The sequence below is a fragment of the Anabrus simplex genome, chromosome 6, assembly GCF_040414725.1.
Source record: "Anabrus simplex isolate iqAnaSimp1 chromosome 6, ASM4041472v1, whole genome shotgun sequence".
Lineage (NCBI taxonomy): Eukaryota > Metazoa > Arthropoda > Insecta > Orthoptera > Tettigoniidae > Anabrus > Anabrus simplex.
The window spans coordinates 154,345,052-154,372,328 of record NC_090270.1 but is presented as its reverse complement, the minus strand read 5'-3'; the positions used below and the strand labels follow the sequence as shown (position 1 = coordinate 154,372,328).

The window sequence follows — 27,277 nt, the reverse complement described above, 5'->3', positions numbered from 1 at the left end:
ACAGGCAATTTCAACATCAATATAAATTAGAAGAACGATGACTGAACGACGAGTATTACGCGGCGTGTTTACTCGCGAAGTGAATAAGCTTGAACTACTGAATCTTGCCGATTGTGACCACATAGAAATTCGTAGCAGGTATGCTTCACTTGTGGAAAGATACGAGAAGTTAAAACGTATTGATGATGAAGTCTACAATAAACTGCTGCAAAGAGAAAACCTAGAGGACATCGTGCTTGAAACAGAGATCGACAATTGCAGTGAGTACGAACTGAAATTTTTTAAGGTTAGAGAGAAGGTGCAGGCATTACAAGTTGCAGATCAAGATGTTTCGGAAGTCAATAGTAACTGTTCACGTTCTTCCAATCAGAGATCATTAAGACTGCCGAAACTAGAGCTCAAAAGGCTTGATGGGAATGTGAAAGGTTGGATTGGGTTTTGGGCGCAATTTGCTAAAATACATGAAGATGGCAGCCTTAAAGATGAAGACAAATTTGTTTATTTGATTCAATGTATGGAACCTGGTTCACCTGCCCAGAAACTGGTAGAAAATTTTCCTCCTTCTAAGGAAAACTATAAAAAGGCTATAGATTTGTTGAAGTCTAGGTATGGGAAGGATGAGTTACTTATTGAATACTATGTTAGGGAACTTTTATCCTTGGTGTTAAAGAAAGACAGCTTAAGATCCATAGCACAACTGTATGACAGTCTGGAAGGACAGTTGAGGGCGCTTGATTCATTAGGAGTGACAAAGGAGAAATACGCAGCAATGTTATTTCCCCTTGTGGAGAGTGCCTTACCAGAGGTTATGTTTAAAACCGGGGACAGGTACCGTGTATCGAAAGAAACGTCTACCAAGGAACCTGACTGTTGCTTGACAGAACTGTTAGCCTTCTTAAAGACTGAGGTTGAAGGGGATGAACGACTTAAGCTAAGGCAAGGTTCTTTTGAAGCTAATGAGAGGGTAGATCGTGTTAAGCAAGATGATAAAATCAAGATTAAGAAGAAGGAAATGCCTTCAGCAGCTGCTTTAGTTTCAGTAGAGGATGTTTCGGTTAGTAAGGGAAACAAGAACAACAGAGAACTAGCCTGCGTGTTTTGTAGCAGAACCACACATCCTTCTCAAGGCTGTGCTGTAGGTATTGATTGTTCACAAGAAGAACGCCAAGGGACGTTAAAGAAAAAGGGAGCTTGTTTTAGGTGTCTACGACAGGGACATGTCAGTGCGAAGTGTAAGATGTTTGTGAAGTGTCCATTTTGCAGAGGGAAACATTACGCTTTGATTTGTGCGAAGACAGCCTCAGATGAACCTAAAGATGATTCAGTTTCAAATACAGTTAGCATGATAGCAGGTAGTAACGAAAGACAAGTGACCTATCTGCAGACTTTAGTTGCTAAGGTAGTTGTTGGTGGGTCCACTCACAGAGTGAGAGTTCTTTGCGACAGTGGATCGCAGAAAAGCTACATTAATTTCTTAGCACAAGACTTCTTAGAGTTGAAACAAACCGGAAAGGTAACCGTAAGTCAAGAATTATTTGGAGGTAGGAAAACAGCACCTGTTAGCTTCGAGTCCTATCAGATAACCCTGTTGGGTATGAACGAGGAAAGGAGATGTGAGGCTACTGTGTTAGGTTCTGATTGTATTTGTGGTAGTGCTCCCCTAGTTGACGCTGACTTGTTTAATTTACTGAAGGATAAGGGAGTTGAACTTACTGATGTTAGACAGTGTGATGATAACAATGCTAGTGAAATACAGGTATTGTTAGGAGCTGATGTCTGGGCTCAGATAATCACGCCAGACTTTGTGCACGTATACAAGAATCTAGTGGCTGTGAGAACTTGTTTGGGGTGGACACTTATGGGCCCTTCTGAGACCACCTCACCAACTGCCTCGTCTTACACTTTACTTACATTGACTCAATCAACAAGACTAGCGGATTTGTGGGAAATTGAAGCTATGGGTATAAAAGATCCTGGCGAGCAGATCAAAAAGGAAGAGAGGGAACAACAGGTCAAGATGTTCTTCGATAAGACTGAAGAGAGAAGAAGCATCTGGACGCTACATTGTTAAACTGCCTTGGATTGACGGTTGTGCTTCTCTGGAATCAAATCGTGAAGTTACTGAGAAACGTTTGTTGAACACTTCAAGAAAGTTACGAGGAATGCAGAAATTTCAGGATTATGATGAAGTGTTTCAAGAATGGGAAAGTAAGGGGATCATTGAAGGCGTTGCAAACGAGGTTTCGGATAGAGCTACGCATTATCTGCCTCACCGAGCTGTGCTGAAAGACAGTGGTACTACAAAGATTAGGCCAGTGTTTGATGCTTCCAACAAGGATAGAAATGGTAATTCTTTAAATAAGTGCCTCGAACCTGGACCAAACCTCATTGACCTTGTTCCATCCGTACTCACCAATTTCCGATCCTACCCTATAGGTCTAATTGCTAATATAGAGAAGGCCTTCCTGCAGATTATAATTGATCCTGAAGATAGAGATATGCTTCGTTTTCTTTGGTGGAATAAGGGAAAGGTCGCCACTTTTAGACATTGTAGGGTGGTTTTGGGGGTCTTTTCCAGTCCCTTTTTATTGGTTTCAGTACTGAACCACCTTCTGGATGGTGCCCCAACTCATTTGAAGGAAGTAGCTAATAAATTGAAACATGCATTTTATGTGGACAACTGTCTTACTGGAGTTGTTTCAAAAGAAGAGATTGGGCCATTTATTTTAAAGGCACAAGAGTTAATGTCCTCTGCAGGTTTCAATTTGAGGGGATGGGTGAATTCCTCAGATTGTAATGTTGGCACAACTGAAAATGTCTTAGGACTTCGATGGTATTGTGACGTAGATGAACTTGGATGCAACTTCAACCCAACTACAGGTTTGGTAACCCGAAGGTTGGTACTCTCCAGTGTACAGAAAATATTTGATCCGGTTGGATTTTCGGCCCCAGTAACCCTTATTCCCAAACTCATTCTACAGAAGACATGGCAAAAGAAGATAGGATGGGATGAGATTTTACCAGAAGATATTTGTGAAGAATTCCATCAATGGAACCAGCAGTTACAATACCTACATGACTGCCGGATACCTAGAAGGATTTTCCTGCATGACAACAGCTCATTGCATGTATTTGTTGACGCCAGCAAACGGGCGTTTGGTTGTTGTATATTTCTGAGGACAGAAGATGAAAATGAAATCAAACTGAGCCTTCTGATGGCTAAATCGAGAGTGGCACCTCTCAAGGACCTAACACTACCTCGTCTCGAACTGATGGGTGCGCTCCTTGGAGTTAGGATGTCTCGGTTGAGCCTACGATGCCTACATAGGGATAGTATACACACAGTGTTTTGGTCCGATTCAACAGTAGTCTTATCCTGGATAGAAAACAAAGGACATTGGTCTGTGTTTGTAGAGAATCGGGTAAAGGAGATTCACGAGTACAGTAAGGCTGATTCATGGAGGCACGTTCCGGGCGGTCTCAATCCAGCAGACCTGCTGTCTAGAGGATGTTCACCTGCACAACTTTGGAGATCCCGATGGTGGGAGGGCCCCTCTTGGCTTAAAAGTAAAGAGGAAGAATGGGTCTCTAACCGTCCTGAACCAGTATGGGAAGAAGTCAACAGGGAAAGAAGAAAAACAGTTGTAACTGCCAAGATCACTGTTGTGAGAACGATCTTACTGCAACTAAGCTCACGATTCTCTGGATACACTAAAATCGTTAGAACTATTGCTTGGATTTTGAGATTCAGGCAGTGTAATCATAGGGATCATGTATCTAAAGAAATTGGTAGTGAAGAATTTCTCTATGCTGAGAAGAAGCTGTTCTTCCTTATACAGAGTGAAACTCTTTATGAAGAAGAAAGAAAGGAGCAATTGAAGAATCTGTAGGTGTTCACAGATAACGAAGGAATTCTTCGCATGAAATCAAGAGTTGTTGATTCTGACGACACTCCAGAATATACCTATCCAATTGTACTTCCATCAAGACATGTAATGGTTGAAAGGATGATTGAACAGTTTCATTATTTTCATAATCATGCTGGGACACATACGCTACTTGTTTTGTTGCGCCAAAGGTTTTGGATTCTTAGAGGAAGAAGAACGGTGGCAGCAGTTGTTCGGAGATGTGTGATCTGTCGTCGTAACTCTGCTAAAGCTTTGGAAGTACCTTTCCCTTCATTACCAGAGGATCGAATTAAAGCATCGAGTACTTTCCAGATCACTGGTACAGACCTAGCAGGCCCTGTATTTCTACGAGGTGCAGAAAAGGGATGGATTGTTATTTTCACTTGTGCGGTTTATCGGGCTGTGCATCTAGAGTTGATCACTTCACTTAGTACGGTAGCTTATGTCCAAGCTCTACGCAGATTTGTGGCAAGAAGAGGAAGAGTGAATACCATTTATTCTGACAATGGGACGAATTTCACAGGACTGCGTAAGGCGCTGGAACAATTGGAGTGGACTGAAATAGAGAAGACATGTGGTCTTCTGAAAATTACCTGGAAGCTGAACCCTCCCACGGCAGCCTGGTGGGGAGGATTCTGGGAGAGACTTATTCGGATTTTAAAGGATTTGCTACGCCGTAATTTGGGCAAGGCTTGTCTAAATTATGAAGAAATGTGCACTCTTTTGTGCGATTGTGAGAATTTGATGAACAACCGACCTCTAACTTATGTTTCTGAAGAAGATGAACTGAAGCCACTACGCCCTTCCATGTTCCTACAGAATCTAGAGGGTAATGATGTAACCGACTTGGACCAAGTTCAATCTTGCAGTTTGAATGACAGATGGCGTTATCTACAAGCTGTTCGAGAGAGCCTTAGAAAGCGCTTCAAAAAAGAATACTTGGGATTTCTTCAATCACGGAGCCAAAAGCAACGGGGATCCCTCCAAGTTGGAGACATCGTGTTGGTGGAGAGCAACGACAAGAAGCGAATCAACTGGTCCTTAGGAAGAGTGGTGGAGCTGTTACCTGGAAGAGACAATGTGACTCGTCTGGGCAGGATTAAGACAGCAACTGGTGTCTTGCTTCGTCCAGTACAAAGACTTTATCCTCTAGAGATAAACTGTCTTGAGAAGAAAGATTTTACCAATGCTTCACAATACCGAACAGGAGAAACAGTAAACAACGAAGATGTTGCCAGTAGTGACTCCAGGAGTGAAAACAGGAGTGAATTCAAGACTCGCTGTGGTAGAGCTGTTCGGCCACTCAAACTAGACTTATAGTGGTTCACCTCTATGAGTGAAGTGTAAGAGTATAAATTTTCTGTTGTCGATGTGTTGCAAAACTGCTTTTGCAAGGTGGGAGAATGTGGAGAACACAAGTTATACCTTTGGCGACTAATCGATTTCAAGCATAAGAAAGACAGTCTTTTGTTCTATGTTGATATGTAGTTTCCTTGCATATAGTTTTGAAGATGGTGTTGAATTGTATGAATAAATTGTGTTAAAGTAAATGATTTGTTACTGTATAGAACAACGACAGATAGCGAATCTGCCACTTGGGCGACAGCCCTAAGTACAGATGAGTGGTGATTGAAACACATAAGCACACTATTTATATGACTAAATATGGGGGTTGCCTGCTATGAAAATAGAGATTTTTTTACTTCCTATTAAAACAGTAACCATCACCTGATTTTGGTGACCTCTTGTAGTGCCCTGCAGCACTGTTTGGCTCTATAAACCGTAAGTTACAAGCCTGACCATAGCCAGTCTTGGTAACTGCACTAAACGGAAACTGAACAATGCATGTTTTCAACTGACCGCTATGATGTCCTTGACGATGGCCTTGTCTGTGCTCATCTTGGCGCGCTTGATCACACCTACGGCTGGCCCCACCCACGTCACGAATAGGAACTTTTGCCGTTTACTCATCTCGTCACCCGTCTGTAGTCTGATGTAGCCAAAAGCGCGTTCGTCGTCCGCGAATTGCAGTCGGAAAGAGTTGAAATCCTGTCCTGTGGCCGAGCAGACGATGCGGCTTCCCTCGAATTTGAACACAGCCCTGTTAAAACAGAAAAGTAGCATTCAGATTACCTCTTGATATGGTATGACATACATAGGCTTATAATAAAAGAAAGAAAGAAAGAAAGAAAGAAAGAAAGAAAGAAAGAAAGAAAGAAAGATTATTCTCGCTGAGTACCAAGAACTGTCTCCTAATTAGCTGTTTAGCGAACGAGTTTGGGCAGTCCAAAATTAGTTGCTATCTTTATGTTATCCACATCTTCTTGTTTACCAACGAAGAAGAGGAGGAGGAGGAGGAGGAGGAGGAGGAGGAGGAGAAGGAAGAGGGTGATGGTGGTTATTGTTTTAAGAGGAAGTATAACTAGGTAACCATCCTCTATTAACACTAATCAGAGACAAAAAATGGAAAGCGCTCGACACTTCGAAAAATGAAGGTAATGCCCAGAAAGACAAGGGCTACGAAGGGCGTCAAAATTAAATACTCCCTAGGGCTCGGAAGGGAAAAAAAAACAGTGAGACTTTACAGATTATTGTGCTAAGAGCAATACGTGAAATTACATTGTATGTTTGGTGGAGACATTTGTTGTATGTAAACACAATGGCAAATGTTACATAGCAGATACGAAGAGCAGCACAGAAGGAAAGTATGGTGTCCTATAACGTTATTGAGTTATGAAAATAACTGGATACTATGCTCAACGACCAAGTAAACTTAGAAGTGTTTGTGTGAAGACTTTGACAACTTGTCGACTGATGTCTACACTACTATGCATGCTAACAATTTCTGCAGGAATGCCAACGCGAACCTCAGTATTTCCCAGTATGTAGAATCTGACAAGGATAACTAGTCTGTTTCGTCAACTGCAGTAAATGACGACATGAGCTATATTTGTCGTGTTTGAAGAAACAGAAATCATCAGAACTCTACGAAAAAATTCCGTTATAACCGGACTTCTTGTCTTCAATGTTTTTCAAACTTGGAAACTGCCAGTACTGATAAAACAATTTATAATGTATTCATGGTAAGAATAAAAAATATCAGGATTCGTTGCTTAATGTTATCTTTACATCGCTCAATAAGTTCATCGTACAGTGCGGAACTTCACGGGATCAGCAACAAGGTGGTCGTCGAATAAATCATTCATAAGCCAGAAAAATCTTCTATGACAATAGCAAGCACAAGTGTTAGTATGAAAAGTGGTAACGACGGCGAGAGGTTATTTGTAGTGAAAATGAAAATGGTAAATAAGGAATGAAACTATGGATGAACCTTTCTGAATAATCGGCTTAGAGTATGGGATATTACGAGGAAAAAACTTGAGAAAGACTAGAAAACTACGGACTCTGCTGTAGAGGTTAAGGAAAGAACAGGGTGTACTAGTTCAAAATGAAATCTATATTTCATAGTTCCAATGGAACATTCATGACAAGAAATAAGGATAGCAGAAGTGAATACAGAATTATATATTGAGCCCATAAACTTTGAGCTAGAAAGAACCAGAGTCTTGTATGCGAGGGGCAAACCCGAGTCTAAAAGTGAGAAATTCGGAAAGTTGAGTCAGGCGGGCAAACAGCATGAGGATCTCGACTCATTTTTCTCTTGATCAGCCTAGACACATGGAAAGGTAAGGAAGTATTTTGATTCCCACGAATGAAGAAATGACGTAATTCTCACGTGCCAATAGGGTGTAAGAATACAGGAGGTTTGGCAGGAATTTATGCCAGTCGTATTTCAGATGCAGAGGAATTAGGATGAAATTGACGGAAGGAAAGTTACAAGGACTACAAGTGTAATTATTTCATTGTTAATAACGAAGGTTTGAAGTCTCTAGGTGCTCGCATGAGGGATATCCTGAAAAGACGCGCCTGACTGTTAAAACTCTGCAACATCGTCGGAAACATAGTGCCTGAGTGAACTTTCAGTATGGAAGGTAAGACTTCTAAATTAAATCTCTTAATCCTTGGACGAATATAACAAATAACAGTGCCGGTTAAAATTATTTGCACATGTAATTTTGTCAGTGTCTGGTCTGACAGTCACAATGCAATGAAACAGCTCCCGCCATCTTAAGTTTGGTCATTTTCGCTTGATAACCGAGTGAATCCAAGTCGCTTTGCATCTGCTCCAAATCAACGTTTTAGAGACTAAGTCCAAAAACGACCATACAACCATTTATATAGTACACGAACGTTTTCTTGATCCCTGAATTCCATAGTGCTGAATGGGAACTTGGGAACAAGAAAAGGTTCCCGTACTATATATTACTACATTCGACATAAATTTTTAACCTACTAGTAATTATACCCTCGTTTGCATTGTGTTCAGCAGAAGATCTGACGTGTTTAGATATCCCCATTGTCCATTAAAACAAAATGTAAAATATTTATGAACATTTTCTGGTATATGTAGCGTATGACGTGAGTTGTGTAAGCGGTCTTAGATGAAATAAGAATTGTCCTAATATTTTTGAGAAGGGAAATGTCGTGAGATATGAATTATTATTCGGAAATTTTGTCAGGGAGTTTAAACTCCGAGTTTCGGTTTATTGAGGAAATATTAATGCAAAGTACATAGATACATAATCATTATAGACCATTATGCCTTTCAGCGTTCAGTCTGCAAGCCTCTGTGAATTTACTAAACGTCGCCAAATCCTATTTGCAACTAGTGCTGTGGCCTCATTTGGTTTTATACCTCTTATCTTTAAATCGTTAGACATTGAGTCTAACCGTCGTCTCTGTCTCCCTCTACTCCTCTTACCCTCCATGACAGAGTCCATTATTCTCCTAGGTAACCTATCCTCCTCCATTCGTCTCACATGACCCCACCACCGAAGCCGGTTTATGCGTACAGCTTCATCCATCGAGTTCATTCCTTAGTCTTTATCTCCTCATTCCGAGTACCCTCCTGCCATTGTTCCCACCTGTTTGTACCAGCAATCATTCTCGTTTTTTTCATGTCTGTTACTTCTAACTTATGAATAAGATATCCTGAGTCAACCTAGCTTTCGCTCCCGTAAAGCAAAGCTGGTCGGAAAACAGACCGATGTAAAGATAGTTTCGTCTGGGAGCTGACTTCCTTCTTATAGAAAACTGTTGTTCGCAACTGCGAGCTCACTGCATTAGCTTTACTACACCTTGATTTAATCTCACTATATTACCATCCTGGGAGACAACACAACCTAAATACTTAAAATTTTCTACCTGTTCCAGCTTTGTATCACCAATCTGACATTAAGACCAAGTCGTCAGCATAGCCCAGACTGCTTACTACATTTCCACCTAACTGAATCCCTCCCTGCCACTGTATACCTTTCAACAGATCCATGTAAACTACGAACAGCAAAGGTGAAAGATTATAGCCTTGTCTAACTCCTGTAAGTACCCTGAACCAAGAACTCATACCACCATCAATTCTCACTGCAGCCCAATTGTCAACATAAATGTCTTCGATTGATTTCAGTAATCTACCCTTAATTCCATAGTCCCCCAGTATGGCGAACATCTTTTGCCTGGATACCCTGTCATATGCTTTCTCTAGATCTACGAAACAAACAACTGTCTATTCCTCTCGTAACATTTTTCAATTACCTGGCGCAAACTGAAAATCTGATCTTGACAGCCCCTCTGTGGTCTGAAACCACACTGGTTTTCATCCGACTTCCTCTCAACTACCGATCGCACCCTCCCTTCCAAGACGCCAGTGAATACTTTGCCTGGTATACTAATCAATGAGAAACCTCGATAATATTGTTGCAATCCTTCCTGTTCCCTTGCTTGTAGATAGGTGCAATTACTGCTTTTGCCCAATCTGAAGGTACCTTACGAACATTCCATGCTAATCTTACTACTCTATGAAGCCATTTCATCCCTGCCTTCCCACTATACTTCAGCATTTCAGGTCAAATTTTATCTATTCCTGCTGCTTTATGACAATTAAGTTTATTTATCACCCTTTCCACTTCCTCAAGCGTAATTTCACCAACATCATTTTCTTCCTCCCCATGAACTTGGTTGTTCACGACACCACCATGAAGATTTCCTTTTACGTTGAGAAGATTTTCAAAGTACTCCCTCCACCTGTCCAGTGATTCCCTGGGATCTGTTATGAGTTCACCTGAATTACTCAAAACACTGTTCATTTCCTTTTTCCCTCCCTTCCTAAGATTCTTTATTACTGTCCAGAAAGGTTTCCCTGCTGCTTGACCTAGCCTTTCCAGGTTATTACTAAAATCTTCCGATGACTTCTTTTTGGATTCAACAACAATTTGTTTCGCTCTCTTTCATTTACGTACAATTCCCTGTCTGCATCGGCCCTTGTTTGGAGCCATTTCTGATAAGCCTTTTTACGTTTACAAGCTGCTCTCACTTCATCATTCCACCAAGATGTTCGCGTTTTCCCGTCTTTCCACACAGTCGTTCGTAGGCATTCCCTTGCTGTTTCTACTACAGCATCCCTGTATGCCAACCATTCTCTTTCTATATCCTTAACCTGCTTACTATCTACTGTTCGAAACTTCTCACTAACCATATCCATGTACTTCTGTCTAATTTCCTCGTACTGGAGATTTTTTACCCTTATTCGATTGCAGGAGTATGAGCACTGAAGAAGGTAAGGACATACTTGCGTAATACAATGAACAATGAAACACTCAGCAGTCCTAGAACCATCTCCATCGAAAAAAATACGAGGGAAGTAATTGATGAATGATCAAGTATTGAAGGACCGTGTGAACGGCCATTTTACAACAAAAAAAACTCGACGTTTGGAACTATTCTACAAAAAACTTTAAGGTGAGGTTTCCTGCCTACCTATTCATTAACTATTAGCTTCACCACTGGAAAACAGGTTTGTACCTTTAAAGGTGCTAAGGAATGGTAAAGACCCGCCTTATTATCATAGAGAAATAAAGAGACTAAGGAGGTGCAGATTGGAAAGAAATAGTTAGAAATGACTGTGGAAGTAAGGAGAAATTGAAGGAACTTACTAGGAAATTGTACACTGACTGACAGTGACAATGCAACACCAAGGAGGAGTGGTTCGAAAGGGATGAAAGTTGGGGAAAAAACAGAGACGGCACGGATGAATAATTGATGTTTATTTCAAACCAATATGCAGGTTACACAATGCGCACGGCATCGACTCAGTAGTATGTAGGACCACCGCGAGCGGCGATGCACGCAGAAACACGTCGAGGTACAGAGTCAATAAGAGTGCGGATGGTGTCCTGAGGGATGGTTCTCCATTCTCTGTCAACCATTTGCCACAGTTGGTCGTCCGTACGAGGCTGGGGCAGAGTTTGCAAACGGCGTCCAATGAGATCCCACACGTGTTCGATTGGTGAGAGATCCGGAGAGTACGCTGGCCACGGAAGCATCTGTACACCTCGTAGAGCCTGTTGGGAGATGCGAGCAGTGTGTGGGCGGGCATTATCCTGCTGAAACAGAGCATTGGGCAGCCCCTGAAGGTACGGGAGTGCCACCGGCCGCAGCACATGCTGCACGTAGCGGTGGGCATTTAACGTGCCTTGAATACGCACTAGAGGTGACGTGTAATCATACGCAATAGCGCCCCAAACCATGATGCCGCGTTGTCTAGCGGTAGGGCGCTCCACAGTTACTGCCGGATTTGACCTTTCTCCACGCCGACGCCACACTTGTCTGCGGTGACTATCACTGACAGAACAGAAGCGTGAGTCATCGGAGAACACGACGTTCCGCCATTCCCTCATCCAAGTCGCTCTAGCCCGGCACCATGCCAGGCGTGCACGTCTATGCTGTGGAGTCAATGGTAGTCTTCTGAGCGGACGCCGGGAGTGCAGGCCTTCTTCAACCAATCGACGGGAAATTGTTCTGGTCGATATTGGAACAGCCAGGGTGTCTTGCACATGCTGAAGAATGGCGGTTGACGTGGCGTGCGGCGTGCGGGGCTGCCACCGCTTGGCGGCGGATGCGCCGATCCTCGCGTGCTGACGTCACTCGGGCTGCGCCTGGACCCCTCGCACGTGCCACATGTCCCTGCGCCAACCATCTTCGCCACAGGCGCTGCACCGTGGACACATCCCTATGGGTATCGGCTGCGATTTGACGAAGCGACCAACCTGCCCTTCTCAGTCCGATCACCATACCCCTCGTAAAGTCGTCTGTCTGCTGGAAACGCCTCCGTTGACGGCGGACTGGCATTCTTAGCTATACACGTGTCCTGTGGCACACGACAACACGTTCTACAATGACTGTCGGCTGAGAAATCACGGTACGAAGTGGGCCATTCGCCAACGCCGTGTCCCATTTATCGTTCGCTACGTGCGCAGCACAGCGGCGCATTTCACATCATGAGCATACCTCAGTGACGTCAGTCTACCCTGCAATTGGCATAAAGTTCTGACCACTCCTTCTTGGTGTTGCATTTGCTCTGTCAGTCAGTGTATATAGCAAGGAAGCAGCTAAGGATAAAATGATGGCAAGCATAATTATTGGCAGTCATAGAAATTTTAGTGAAAAATGGAAGAGTAGGCAGAAAACAGATTCCAAGGGGGACATTCCAGGAATAATTAATGAACAAGGGGAGTGTGTATGAGAGAATCTTCAAAAGGCGGAAGTATTCAGTTAGCAGTATGTAAAGATTGTTGGTTACAAGGATAATGTCCAGATAGAGGAGGTGACTAATGCCAAAGAAATATTAAAATTTACATATGATAATGATGTTTACAATAAGATACAAACTTTGAAAACTAGAAAAGCGGCTGGAATTGATAAGATTTCTGGGGATGTACTAAAGACAATGGGTTGGGATATATTACCATATCTGAAGTACTTATTTGATTGTTGTTTGTTTGGTTGAAGGAGCTATACCAAATGAATGGAGAGTTGCTATAGTAGCCTCTGTGTATAAAGGAAAGGGTGATAGACATAACGCTGAACATTACAGGCCAGTAAGTTTGACATGCATTGCATGTAAGCTTTGGGAAGGCATTCTTTCTGATTATATTAGACATGTTTGCGAAATTATTAACTAGTTCTATAGAATACAGTTCGGTTTTAGGAAAGGTTATTCCACTTAAGCTCAACTTGTAGGATTCCAGCAAGATATAGTAGGTATCTTGCATTCAGGAGGTCAAATGGACTGTATCGCGATTGACCTGTCTAAAGCATTTGATAGGGTTGATCATGGTAGACTATTGGCAAAAATTAGTTCAATTGGACTAGACAAAAGAGTGACTGAATGGGTTGCTACATTTCTAAAAAATAGATCTCCGAGAATTAGAGTAGGTGAAGCTTTATGTGACCCTGTAATAATTAAGAGGGGAATTCCTCAAGACAGTATTATTGGACCTTTATGTTTTCTTATATATATATCAATGCTATGAGTAAAGGAGTGGAATCAGAGGTAAGGCTTATGACACGGCATAAGCCAAAAAGCCTATATCATGTCTATAAGTACGGGCCTTGAAAGCATCACTGGCGACAATGCTTCTTGATGTGTGTCTGCCCAAGGCATTTTTCAATGTCTGATTAATATTTTGAATGAATTGGGTTTCTCTCAAGAATTCTTGAAAGAAAACCTTATTGCAGTAGCATGTAATGGAGTCTCTGTGTTGTTAGAGAAAAATAAATGACTTGTTAAAGGAGCAATATCCACAGGTCTTGTTTTCGCACTACGCCAACCAGTGACTTGAACTCTCTATTGGAGATGCAGTTACGAAGGACTTCCAATCACAGATTAAATCAATTTAAGTCATTTCTTGGCAAACTTTATGCATTATATCACCAGTTACCTAAACATGCCAGAGAACTGAGAAATATTTCTGACGATCGGGACGAGCAACTGTACACCACTGTCGATAACCTAGGTGTTAGGCCCCTTTAAACAACACGCATCATTATCTGTACCAATTTGGAAGAATTCTAAATAGGTACCGGTACTCGTTGCGTAGCTTCCAGTGACAGATGTGTTTCTGCAGTTTGGAAAACTATGGATTACTAGTGGTTCATTTCGAAGGAAAAAACAGGATGAGAACAGGGATAAGAGTGAAAGATGTATGCATGATCTCTTGGAAATAATTACGAATGTAGATTTTATTCTTTAACCTTGGTCTTAAGTGTGATGCTCTTGAAGAGTTGTCAGAACTCAGCGTTGAACTACAAGCACTACATATGAGGCTCGTAAAGTAATATCATGGCAGATTCTTCTGTTTGAAGATAAGAAATGTAATAGTGGGTCTTACTATCGTGAAGCTCGAAGTGCAGCTGAGAATTTGATATTCAAGGGAGTTACCATGGAGAAGAGTAAAAGATGTCGAGTTTTCAATCCAAAAAAGCTCTCTTGATCCTGAAATGTTCTATGACAGATTAAGACTAGGGATGGAAAAACGCCTGATAACAGAAGAAGAGAGACAAATACCAGGATAGGCAAAATCACTGTACGGTATCATGAATGTTGGCCATATAAGGTTCAGAAGACCGTCACCTTTTGTGAAGTTGAACTACATAATTTGTGTAGGTGATTAAGGACTCAAGACAGGCAAGTTCTAACAGATTATCGTACATTGTTTATTGAGAATAAAATGCCAGCGCCACTACTAAACTGTTGTGAACATGATCAACAGTAATCTCATTTCTGCTTCTGAATGTGAATGTGAACACGGTTTCTTGCAAATGAATTTAATACCGACACCAACACGGGATTCTCCACATCTTACTACTGTGAGTTCATTTATGTTTATCAAACTGATAGGTCCTCTACGAGATTTTCGACCGCTACCATAATGTCAACTCCTGGTATCTGAAAGAAAGAAGTCTTGCGACCGACATAAAGAGCAAAGAACGTTCACGTGAAGATGGCAGCAGATGGCTCGCCGTGATTCATGGTTCCGACGGTATAAACGTACCTGTAATGAATCCAATTTTGTAAACTATCGGGTACCCGGGAACAGAATGAAGCAAGAAATCATAAATCAGAAATTTAAGTACTTAAACTGTCTTTCAGGTAAACTGAATGCAAGGAATTCCTGGAAAGAACTAAGTTCACTTGGTATTGTAAAAGGCCAACAACAGCAACGAGAACCAACTGTTCCCCTGACGAGCTTATTACATATTTCTATGAAGAACGAATCGCGTTTATACCAATCAATCAGTCAGAATTAAATATGAATAAATCAGCCATCCCTCCACTTAACCGTCCTCAATTTTCTTTCTAAGAGGTCACTAGCAACGAAATAATAGTACTATACTCTGTTGAATCTAAAGCAGTAGGAGTAGATGACATCCCTATGCATTTCATACATAATACAATAGGCACTATCCTCCCAATTATCACATATATTCAATTACTGTCTCAGAAATGGAACTTTCCCTGCACTCTGGAAACAAGCTAATGTCATCCCAGTGCCCAAGGTGAACGATCCTAAACTGACCTCTGACTGTCGCCCAGTTTCTATTCTTCCAGCGCTTTCTAAGGCTTTGGAAAGACTGGGGTATGATTAAGTACTGAAATATTTAAATAACTATTCGCTCCTTGACCCATTACAATCGGGCTTTAAGAAAGGCTACAGCCTTGCCACGGTTCTCCTTAAAGTTACAGAAGACATCAGACTAGCTATGGAACAACGACAAGTTACAGTACTAACGCTACTGGATTTCAGTGGTGCATTTGATACAATAGACTTACAGCTATTAATTAAGAAAATGGAATCTTACTTGTTTGACCCTTTAGTACTGAAGTTTTTTACGTCATATTTGAAAGATCGCAGGCAGCGGGTAATAACTCGCGAAAGAAATTCAGAATGGCGTATAAGGAAAGTGGGCATGCCACAAGGTAGTATTTTAGGACCGTTCCTTTTTACATTGTATATCAATGACATTTCATCTTCTCTAAAAACGTAATTACCACCTATATGCCGATGATCTCCAAATATATTACCATTGCAGTTTAAGCGAATTACCAAACGCAATAAAACGCATAAATGATGATATGAAACAAGTAAGTGAATATGCTCTCGCAAACAGACTTCTCATAAATCCATCAAAATCGCAAGCTATCATTGTCGGTTCCCAGAAGCTCCTACACAAGATCAACGATTCGACCATTCCTCCTCTACACATAAATAATAGTATAATCTCGTACAGTAAAACAGTGAGAAATCTTGGGGTGACCATGACTGAAACTCTAAATTGGACAGAACATCTCAAAAACGTAGGTCAGAAGGTGTTTGCTACTCTAGACCCACTGAAAATAAATGAAGACATTATACCACTAAATATGCGACAAAGACTAACACAGACCCTAATTCTTCCTATCCTTTACTATTGTGATGTAATCTTGGTAGACGCTACTGAAGAACAAACTAGGAAACTGCAGCATATTATGAATTGTTGCCTTAGATTCATTTTTAACCTAAGGTACGATGTGCATATTACTCCTTACTATCAAGCACTGAACTGGTTAAAACCTGATAAGAGACGTGAATATCATATACTTGTCTTAATACACGAACTTCTGCATAGTAAATCCCCCCTATATTTCATGTAAGCTTCACTTCCTCTCTTCCTTACATAACCGTAACACTCGCTCGGGCTCCACTCTAGCTATTCCTCTTCACCACTCTTCTGTGTACAATAATTCGTTTATTGTAACCGGTTCCAGGCTTTGGAATTCCCTGCCAGTAAGTGTCAAGGGCATTGACTCTTTCCTCAAATTTAAAATATCTTGCAGAGACTTCCTGTTGAGAGTTACAGATTTAAGTGTGTAAATGTGCGTGTGATTGGTAATTGAAAAATTACAAATGGTTCTGTTAATTTTATACAATGTAAACATAAGGGTAGTTGGTAAGTGTGTAAATTGTAAGTGTGTGTGCAAGTGTCTGTGTGAGAGAGAAAAGACTGAATTAACGAGCTAATAAGCTGCATATTGTGAGGGTGTGTAACTTAATTAGGAAATATTATAAGTGGTATAATTAGTATAATTAGTAATAGGCAGTCTCAATATTATTTGTTGTATTGTCGTTGAGTGTAAGAGAGGGTCGGGTGCCCTAACTTCGCCACATGAAAGAAGCCATAATAAATGAATACAATCATAGGTCCAACGACGTGAAAGATATAGACTGCGAAACATTGTTAGAGCCCCCCTGACTGAAGCTTAGTGAACTACAGCCGCCATGACAGTTGCAGGCAAGAGAACGTGACGCTGCGATACTGGCCTAGCCGCATGCCATTTTAGTTTAGCCGTATTATCAGGTCATGAATAGATGTGGTTATTTTTGTTGCAAAAATAAAGTCATCTAAAACTAGCAAGTTCAGACATTTTGAAAACGCTCGAAAATAAGCGCAGCAAATCGGACGCCCGTTTGGTTGGAAAGAAAATGTATAGTATTAATTTGTAATAATACGCATTCTTCTTTAACATGTCCATGCCATGCACAGCATTTAACTGCACCAATCGCCGGGCTGAGTGGCTCAGACGGTTGAGGCGCTGGCCTTCTGACCCCAACTGGGCAGGTTCGATCCTGGCTCAGTCCCCAAGTCCGGTGGTATTTGAAGGTGCTGAAAAATATCAGCCTCGTGTCTGCAGATTTACTGGCACGTAAAAGAACTCCTGCGGGACAAAATTCCGCACCTCGGCGTCTCCGTAAACCGTAAGATTAGTTGGTGGGACGTAAAGCAAATAGCATTATCATCATCATCATCATCATCATTTATTATTATTATTATTATTATTATTATTATTATTATTATTATTATTATTATTATTATTTTAACTGCACCAATTGTCATCAGAAAGGGATTAACGTTGCATTTCACAAGTAGGCGCTATGTATGAACAATTATTCGCGAGTTACTTTAGTATAGGCCTAAACCCAATTGTATATCCCATAGGAAGGTTTCCTTTGAACTCCCCTGTGGGTGGTGGCGGTAGAATAACACCCACAGTATTCCCTGTCTGTCGTAAGAGGCGACTGAAAGAGGCCCGAAGGGGTCTTAACTTGGGAGCGTGAGTTGGCGACCACGGGGCCCGTATCTCAGTCCTGGTATTGATTCCACTTGTGCCAGGCTCCTTACGTTCGTCTATCCTATCCGACCTCCCTTGGTCAACTCTTATTTTCCGACCCCCATAGTATTAGAGCATTTGAGGCTTAGGGAGTCTTTCAATTTTACACCCTCCGTAGCCCTCATCTTTCTTTGGCAGATACCTTCATTTTTGTAAGTATTGGATCCCTTCCGTTCTTTCTCTCTGATTAGTGATATATATATATATATATATATATATATATATAGAGAGAGAGAGAGAGAGAGAGAGAGAGAGAGAGAGAGGACGGTAGCCTAATTGTACTTTCTCGTAAAGCAATAAACACCACCACTCTACTTTCCTGGGATTACAACGGAGAGAGGTTTTAATATTGCATTATTACAATACACCTGATCTCTCTCTCTCTCTCTCTCTCTCTCTCTCTCTCTCTCTCTCGAGTCGTTCCACTCATGACTGAGTATCGCGACCCAAGGACTTTGTTGTTTCTTTTATAAGCTGATACCATTCTGTACGTACTTGCGTTTTCCGGACAGTAACTCTCCATGGCAAGTCCATGATCTCTCTTACTTGATCAACCCATCTTTTTGTGACCCGTCCTCGTGTCCTTGTGCCAGAAACTTCCTTGGAAAATTAATTTTTCCAGGTTGTCATCCTCTCTTCTCATAATGTGACCAAAGAATTGTAGGATTCTCTGGTACACAACTTGATATAAACTTTCTTGTATTCCAATTTCCTGGATGACAGAATAATTTGTTAGCCTGGCTGTCCACAGTATTCGCAACATCCTTCTCCAACACCACATTCCAAAGGCGTTGATTCGGTTCCTGTCTTTAGCTTTTATGGTCCAAGTTTCGCATCCATACAGGAAGATCGAGAACACAGGCGAATGGACTAATCTTTTCTTCGTATTCATAGATATTGCTATATCTTGCAAGATCATCTTTAATTTTGCCATTGCTGTGCGTCCTAGAATGATGCGACGTTTGATTTCTTTTTCGCAGCTACTTTTATCCTCGATTATTGAACCAAGATAAGGAAACTGACAGACTTTGGAGATTGTTCAGGTGCTGTGGCAGCTGAATCTCTGCACCTTTGTTGACAATTATTAGTTTTGTCTTGCTCCAATTAATTTCCATGCCAAGTTTGTAACTTTGCTGTTTTACACGATCCATTATCTCGACGAGCTCCTGCACACTGCTGGCTACAAGTGTGGTGTCGTCTGCAAAACGGAGGTTAATTCTCTTCCAATCAATCGAAAAATCCTCCTTCACAACTGTCGAGGGCATGCCTCATGATATATTCACCATAGATGTTAAACAACTGAGGTGATAAGATGCATCCTTGTCTTACACCTTTGGAGACTTTGAAACTTGATGATTGATCACCATCAATTCTGACTTTGGCCAAGTTGTTATCGTATAAGCCTTTTATAAGTGAAATGAGATGAGATGGAATTCCCATTTTCTCTAGAACACGAAACAACTTCGGCTACAAAACGCAATCGAAGGCCTTTTGGTAGTCAATGAAGCACAGAAAGAAAGGAATGTTGAATTCATGTGCCTTTTCAAGTAACTGACGTATATTTAGAATCTGTTCTCTAGTTCCTCTTCCCTTGACAAAGCCAGCCTGTTCTGACGGGAGCTGATATCTAATGTAAGGTTTCAAACGTTCATTTATGATATGCAATAATATTTTACTTGCATGTGATATTAGTGAGATGGTTCGATAATTCCCGCAGTTCCTTGCTGATCCTTTTTTATTAAGTGGAATGAAGATTGAAATGAGCCAGTCTTGTGGCCATACACCACTGTCTCATATCTTGGTACAGATGAAGTGCATTAAACGTACTCCTCTTCTCCCATTTCCTTAATCATTTCCCCAGTGATGCCATCACTTCCTGAAATACACCTTATGAATAGCTTCTATTTGCCCGTTACAAATGAATTATTCACACTGGTTAAACACCGTCATCACACAAATTCTATGGTGCTATTAATACATGTATTTTAAAAAAAAATCATAATTAAGGCCGGTTTTATTGCAAGAAACAAAGGATAACGAATTTAATGTATACGTCTATAGAAGTAGGTTACAGCTACTCGGCCATGACACATGTAGTTTAGTTTGCCTTCAAGTGTCATGGTTGCCAGCATTTCAAGTAGATTCAAAGATAGTCGGCAGGTAGCAATCTATATCTTTCATGTCGTTGCATGGGTCCAATTTGGAAGTTACTGTCATGGAAAAGGTACTTTGTCATGTCTTCATTTTACTAACATATTGAAGCCTGAAAGTTAATGTAAAGATTAGGTTAAGATGTGTTTTGCCTTATAGTTCGCGATTGATATTTATGTATATTAATTCTGTATTTTCCACATATTGTAGATACAATTCAGGGATAATGAATGGAGAAAGGCCATAGTCCCACCTACACGAGTGTGCCTCCATCTCCACTTAAAATTACAATATGAAAATATACAATTATATTCTACATAATATGCTTATATACAGGCGCCGTATTTACGTCGACATGCATTTACATAATATTCACAAGACCTGTTCAACATTCAAGTAATTCGACACACACACACACACACACACACACACACACACACACACACACACACACACTTGAATCCTCACATATACAGTACTTCAGCTAGGCCGGCTCACTCACTCATACTCACTATCTCACTCACTCGGGATCACATACTTTCACCCGTCCTCCCACACAGTAAAAAATTATATTATACATTAAGTGTTTTAAATTAATTTTAAACTAATTTACAGCAACCGGCTACCTGGTAGTAAAATAAACTGTAGCCAGCGACTCTAGCATTTTAGATTTGGGATGGGTCTAGTGAGTACAGGTTAACATTTTTCCAGAAAAAAAAAACAGTGGTTTTATCTATGAAGTAGAATACTTTGTTGATGTCTAGTATAGGTCCTAAGAGCCTGGATACAAACAGTACTTCTGCCTGTTCTGAACCAACGATTGCGGGCATGTTATATCTACTATTATACATAACTGCGTATACGGTACAAGCGTTAGTGCGACGTTGAACCACTAGCAAAAAATGAAAATTCCACAGCCTTTTTCCAGTCATCTGACCGGGTTAGGAATGAATGAATCCCCCATCTAGCGGCGGGGATAGGAATTATTGTGCCGGCTGCCGAAGCCTGTCGCACTCCTCCGGGGCAATGATTAATGAATGACAGATGGAATAAAATTATATTTGAGAATGTTGCTGGAATAAAACATGACCGAGAAAACCTGAGTACTCTGAGAAAAACCTGTCCCGCCTCCGCTTTGTCCAGCACAAATCTCACATGGAGTGACCGGGATTTGAACCACGGAACCCAGCGGTAAGAGGCCGGCGCGCTGCCGCCTGAGCCACGGAGGCTCTTGAACCAATAGCAAAAAATAAAATAGTATCAGATGGAAAAGAGATCACCAAGATGTACTGAATAAGGAACATTTGTAGACGCCGCGCACCATCATCCTCTCACAGGCCACAAAGTCGTCACCGAGATTACACGACTTCCGGCGAAACAGGAAGTACCTTGCTCTGCAGCGTATTTTCTGCCAGATAACTGTTAACTGTCTATAACAGCTCAGGAATGGCAGTGTATTTAGTACAAAGATTCGCTAGAATGATGGTTTGCTCTTACTTTCAATACTGAAATAGTTGCCTCAGTGGATCAGAGGTATAGTGTCGAAATAGCTAAAGGAACTCTCTTACAACAATTTACTTGTTGAAGATCAGTTTCAGGAATTAATAACTCTAAGTTCAGTCTTTGAGATATGGTTAAACGATGCCACTAGACACTTGCATCTAACCACGAAAGGACTCGTATTGGTGGTGACTTAAGGGGAAGTACCTAAAATTATTATGACTGTAGTTTTTAATAATGACTGATAGTATCTACTATCATTTTTCCTGCTCTGTGGCTAAATGGTTAGCGTGCTGGCCCTTGGTCACAGGGGTCCCGGGTTCGATTCCCGGCAGGGTCGGGAATTTTAACCATCTTTTGTTAATTTCGCTGGCACGGGGCTGGGTGTATGTGTCGTCTTCATCATCATTTCATCCTCATCACGACGCGCAGGTCGCCTACGGGTGTCAAATCCAAAGACCTGCACCTGGCGAGCCGAACATGTCCTCTGACACTCCCGGCAGTGAAAGCCATACGCCATTCCATTTCATCAGTTTTCCTGACCTCGACAAAGATGTGAACTTACAGGCCTTTAGTCATCATGAACAATATTTCATACCGTAAAACTCTGAAAATCTCCGAGGCAAATCGACACAGATATGCATAGCATATTTCAGATTAGCTTTCCGGATTTCTCCATGCGCGTGGCCCACCAATGAGAGTCAAATTACCTTGGAGTCGCACGGCTTCATGCGAATCGATGGTGTTCGGAATCGAAGGAGTCGACATCCTCGATTCCAAGTTTCAGTTATGCAGATCCCTACTCGAAACCGGTGTATGGTACTATTTAAAAAATGAAAGTGTTGACGTTGGAAGAGAGAGTTTATCTTCTGTATTATCTGGAAAGCAACAGCCAAAGAAAGACGGCAGAACACTTTGGTGTTAGCACGAGAACACTGCAATTGTCAAGTGATATGTCCACCTATTCAACACTTCTATGCATCATACATTTAATTATGTATTATTTTTATGGAATAGATGTTTCGTTTCATATGGAGACATCTTCAGTTCCTTAAAAGACTTGCATGTACTGTACTAGATTTTCCTAAGTTTTTTACGTATTCATTAACTTCAATGCCTAGAATTTCTGTTCTATTAAATAAATTGCGGTTCTTAATGAACCGATTTTTCTTGCGGATTTTCCCAATTCAACCCAATTTTTCTATGATTCGCGGATGTGTGTGTGTGTGTGTGTGTGTGTGTGTGTGTGCAAGCGTATCTCCTTGTAATCCCTTGTGGTGCTCTACTTCATAATAAAGTGACTTGACTGCAGTACTAAGCGAAGGCCGTATTAGATATCCTAAATAAACACAGTTCACTAGAAAGCTATTAACAGATTTAGTGACTGTCCTCTAATGTCATGGTGTCCATAATACAAAGAATTATTATATACCAGAAAAAAGAGGATAAAAATTACATGCGGAAAGCAACGCAACTCTGATCTTAAGGATGATGAACTGCAGAAAGCCGCTGCGATAATCACTCAGGTCAGCAGTGTAACGAATAAGGTTCAACAGCAAACAATCGAAAGACAAAAGAGCGACAGTATAATGTTAAAACTGAAAGAAAAGTATATTATGTTTACATTTTATAAAAATTTGTGATAGTACATAGATCACACCCTTGCACTGTATTCACAACGAAGATATTATTATTATTATTATTATTATTATTATTATTATTTCATTTCTATATTTATACTTAATATTTTAAGCTGGAAGTTTTTCATATGCGATGAGTAATTTGTTTTGTACAAGCGGATGGGAAAACAGTGCTATTTACAACTCGGAAAGTTTCCGTGAGTCATGTGGAACAGCCGGAGTTCGACGACGCGACCTGGTTGTTATTGTCTTGGAACCCGGAAGAGGTTCGGGGCGTGGTCTTGGAATGGCAAAAGGATCTTCCACTCATGACTGGATGGCCAGGATCAATTTAGACTTACCATGTTAGAGTAGGGAGAAGCTGAGGTCTATTTAGGCATGTGAGAAAACGACGGAGATGAGATGCAATTTTTGTGAATTGCTGACTTGAAATGTTTGTGGTATGTGCAGTGTGGTACTGACCTACAAACTGTGGAGTGTTTAGGCACTAGGTATTATATCACTCGTAGCGGCTTGGTGTCATGTTGGTGAAAGCTATGGGGTACTCTATCTCAGACTTTCCATCATTTATGTTCTGGAACAACAAGCGTGTGTTGCTCGAGTAGAATTATCTTTAAACCATGTGTTAGAGTCAGTGAGCACAGAATTATAAAGATACAGCATAAATGTGATATAAAAAGTGTCAATTATGAAAACACGCAAGTTTTGTTGATACACAGATATAGTGAAGGGTATTTATTTACATCTATATAGGCCTATATGCTTTGTAATTAATGTTCATCGGGCTGACTACAAATGCTAGTTTGGTCCTCGCTTTTTTCGTTGCCCACTGTTTTTGTTGTCGTTTAATAACTGTAAATATGGAATCTTCCAGCAGTATTTTGTGAGTGTATTTTATGTAAATTTTGCTGTGTTAATGAGGTGCTCATGCACCGACATTATTCAGAATATAGTTGGTTATTTTAGAATCAGTGGGGTTATTGATGAACCTAGGTGCAGTTCGTACCTATTTAGTAGTTTTCAGAAGGTTAGGTAAGGCCTGAAGCACATGCACCAGTACGCTGCTTTATGTGCACGCCCTGGGAGGGAGAATTATCATGTTTCATTAAAATTTGAGAGATCCATTCTGGTGAAAACTGGCGCCCATCCTATGGACATTTCGGTTAATTATTTTTATTTCAAATACTTGTATTTTAATTGTTTTATTACTTTATTACAGAGTTGTTTGTATATAGCCATGTTATTATTGTCTGGACAAATTGTATTTCGCGTGTACGAATACAATGAATCCTTGAGTGTGTCAGTCCCATCTGGGAGATCGCAGCAAAAACGCACATTGACAGAATACAGTGCGTCCATAACAAAGCTCTATGCATGATATCTGGCGCGCAATGGTTTGAACAGAATAGGGAAATCCACGGTGATCTATGCATAGAAGAAATTTACACCAGAATCCAGAAGACTTCCCGGAAATTCTGTTCTGGTGTTAATGCCAATCCCAATGAACTGACCTCCTCACTGGGAAACTACGCTACAGAAGGCCCAAGGTGTAAGATGCCAAAGTCCCTACTCAGCCAAACTCTCCCCGTTCGGGGTCCAGATCATATTCTGGCCAACTCGATTTCGTTAAGAAAAAAGGACACCACTTTCAAAACCCATCCATGCAGCATAGCTAAAATCTGTTATGAAATGCACTCAAGGCCCCATGAACCGAAGGGCTAAAATTGCTCATCGAGAGTGGTCTGTCTGTATTAGAGACTCCACCAGAGTATGATCAAGGAAGAGCAAATTCTCCCTGCAGAACGTATGCACAGTGATCCTTCTGTAGACATGGTCAAACATGATAAATCAAATACTGCATTATTCTAATATATATGCTTGCATTCCATTTTATAAAAGTAACTCACCAGTCAGTATCGCTTCCGTCGTTGCGAACATCCTCGTACGCAGCTCGTATCGTATCTCGATCTAGGACAGTGCTCATGTCCGCCTGCAATGACAAGAAGAGAAGTTAGTCATCACGTTAGAGCAACTTCACACAATGTCTAACATTCTTTAAGGGCATGTCTCATTTTTCAGAAAATTCACAATTTCCGATAGTTGTTACTGTGGCTACTCGCCAAATATTGGTTGGATAGAAACAGAGACGGATCCAAGATCCCCTAGGGCAGGGCCTCTCAGGGTGCATGCGCCCGTTCACTGCACGGCGCAAGGCGCAAGAGACGACTTCACTAGGTTGACCAGAGTGCAAACCTCCAGTCCACTTCCCCTACACCTGTCTTCGCCTTCTCCACCTTGCCCGCTGATTTTCCACTCACTGCGAAATGTTCATGCGCGGTGAGCGGTGACACTGTTGTATGGGACAATGCTATCTGAGAGCCGCCTTTAAATTACAATCGGAAATAGGCCTACTCACACGCAATCTAGTTTTCGTACAAGTCAAAAAAGGAAAAAGAATACCTTTCACACATGCATGTGGAACCAAACATAGAAATAATCTTAGCTGGTTCTCGATGCAGCTTAGGAAAATCTTCCTTTGGCAAATTCTGGGAGAATTTGAGCAAAGCCCTTGTATTGGAAAATAGATCTATTTGATTAACTTATCACATAATTATTGTCCCACGGATTAAGCATTTGGCTTTATCGTCACGACTGAGATAAAAATACGAAAGTTCCCAGTTCGATTGAAATGGACTTTCGGAAGTCTTTGCTTTCTTCGAAACAGGTTGCTCGATCATTACGTTGTTGTTTTGCGCTTATCTCTTTCACTGATAAACAAGCCGGCTACCACCGAGCGTTTCGTCGCTCTCAGCACACTTCACCATCCGAGTCAAGTTGAGCCGAGTCGGACCGATGCAGAGTGCACGAAGTCTCTGCGCCTCGATTTGCACGCGTGAGATTTTGGGCGTTTGAGAGGCCCTGCCCTAGGGTTGGGGGTGGCGGGATATATATATATATATATATATTAATTTAATACTACAAAGCAAAAACCATGAGTTTAGATTTTGTAGTAAAGCGAGAGGAGAACTGTACCAAGAGGCAACGTATCCCCTACAACAAATCTAACGTTTATAGTTTCATACATTTTCATGAATATTAAAGCGTTTATATGATTACCAAAATTGTACTAAACATTCATTATTAAACATTCTTATATGTAAATGATATTAAGGAAAATCTTTCGAAGAATTTAGCGAGTTCTTATTATACATTACATAACTAAACATGGCAGATGTACTAAGCACTTAGTCATGCAAGCCTATACTAGCAACTACGTATTTTCCTGGTTTGGTCATGTGTGCAGTTTGTTTTGAATTATTATTATTATTATTATTATTATTATTATTATTATTATTATTATTATTATTATTATTAATAATAATAATAATGATTATAATTTAATAAAAGGGTCTTTCAAAAATTTCACTCGACTAACTTAATTTTATAGTAAGTTCTTGCTCATCATTTAGTGCTAATTGAAAAGTTATTTACTAGTAAACACAGTCCCTGTTTAATTTTACCTAGTTGTTTTCCAGCGACAATCTCATCATCTGAGATACGATAGTACTAGGATGACTTATTTTATTATCAGCAGATCCTTTCTCTTTTCAGTAGTAATAATGTCAACGGCACTAGAAGAAGTCTTATCTCCAGAATTTTGTCATGTTTTATCTTGTGCTCCATTTTTTACACTCGAAAATTCACGTTTGTACTTTTTACATAGAAAGTAAACTTCAAACTAGTATTTCAATTATTACTTGCGAAGTAAAATTTTGAAACACATTCACTATGAATATTAATGGACCGCAATCCACAAGCTTGCGAAGCACTATACTCGTACGGTAAAATGAAATGGCGTATGGCTTTTAGTGCCGGGAGTGTCCGAGGAGAAGTTCGGCTCGCCAGATGCAGGTCTTCTGATTTGACTCCCGTAGGCGACCTGCGCGTCGTGATGAGGATGAAGTGATAATGAA

General features: G+C 40.8%; 1 protein-coding gene across 1 annotated transcript in view; it reads right to left on the bottom strand.

Moving 5' to 3' along the window:
• The window catches only part of LOC136876229 (coactosin-like protein), a 224,512-nt gene that overhangs the window by 57,435 nt on the left and 139,800 nt on the right, over nt 1–27,277 (bottom strand). The window contains exons 2-3 of the mRNA XM_067149999.2: nt 25,211–25,293; nt 5,769–6,009 (exon numbers count right to left, since the gene is read on the bottom strand). Of these exons, the coding sequence (XP_067006100.1) occupies nt 5,769–6,009; nt 25,211–25,293 (324 nt within the window). The remainder of the gene's footprint in view (nt 1–5,768; nt 6,010–25,210; nt 25,294–27,277) is intronic.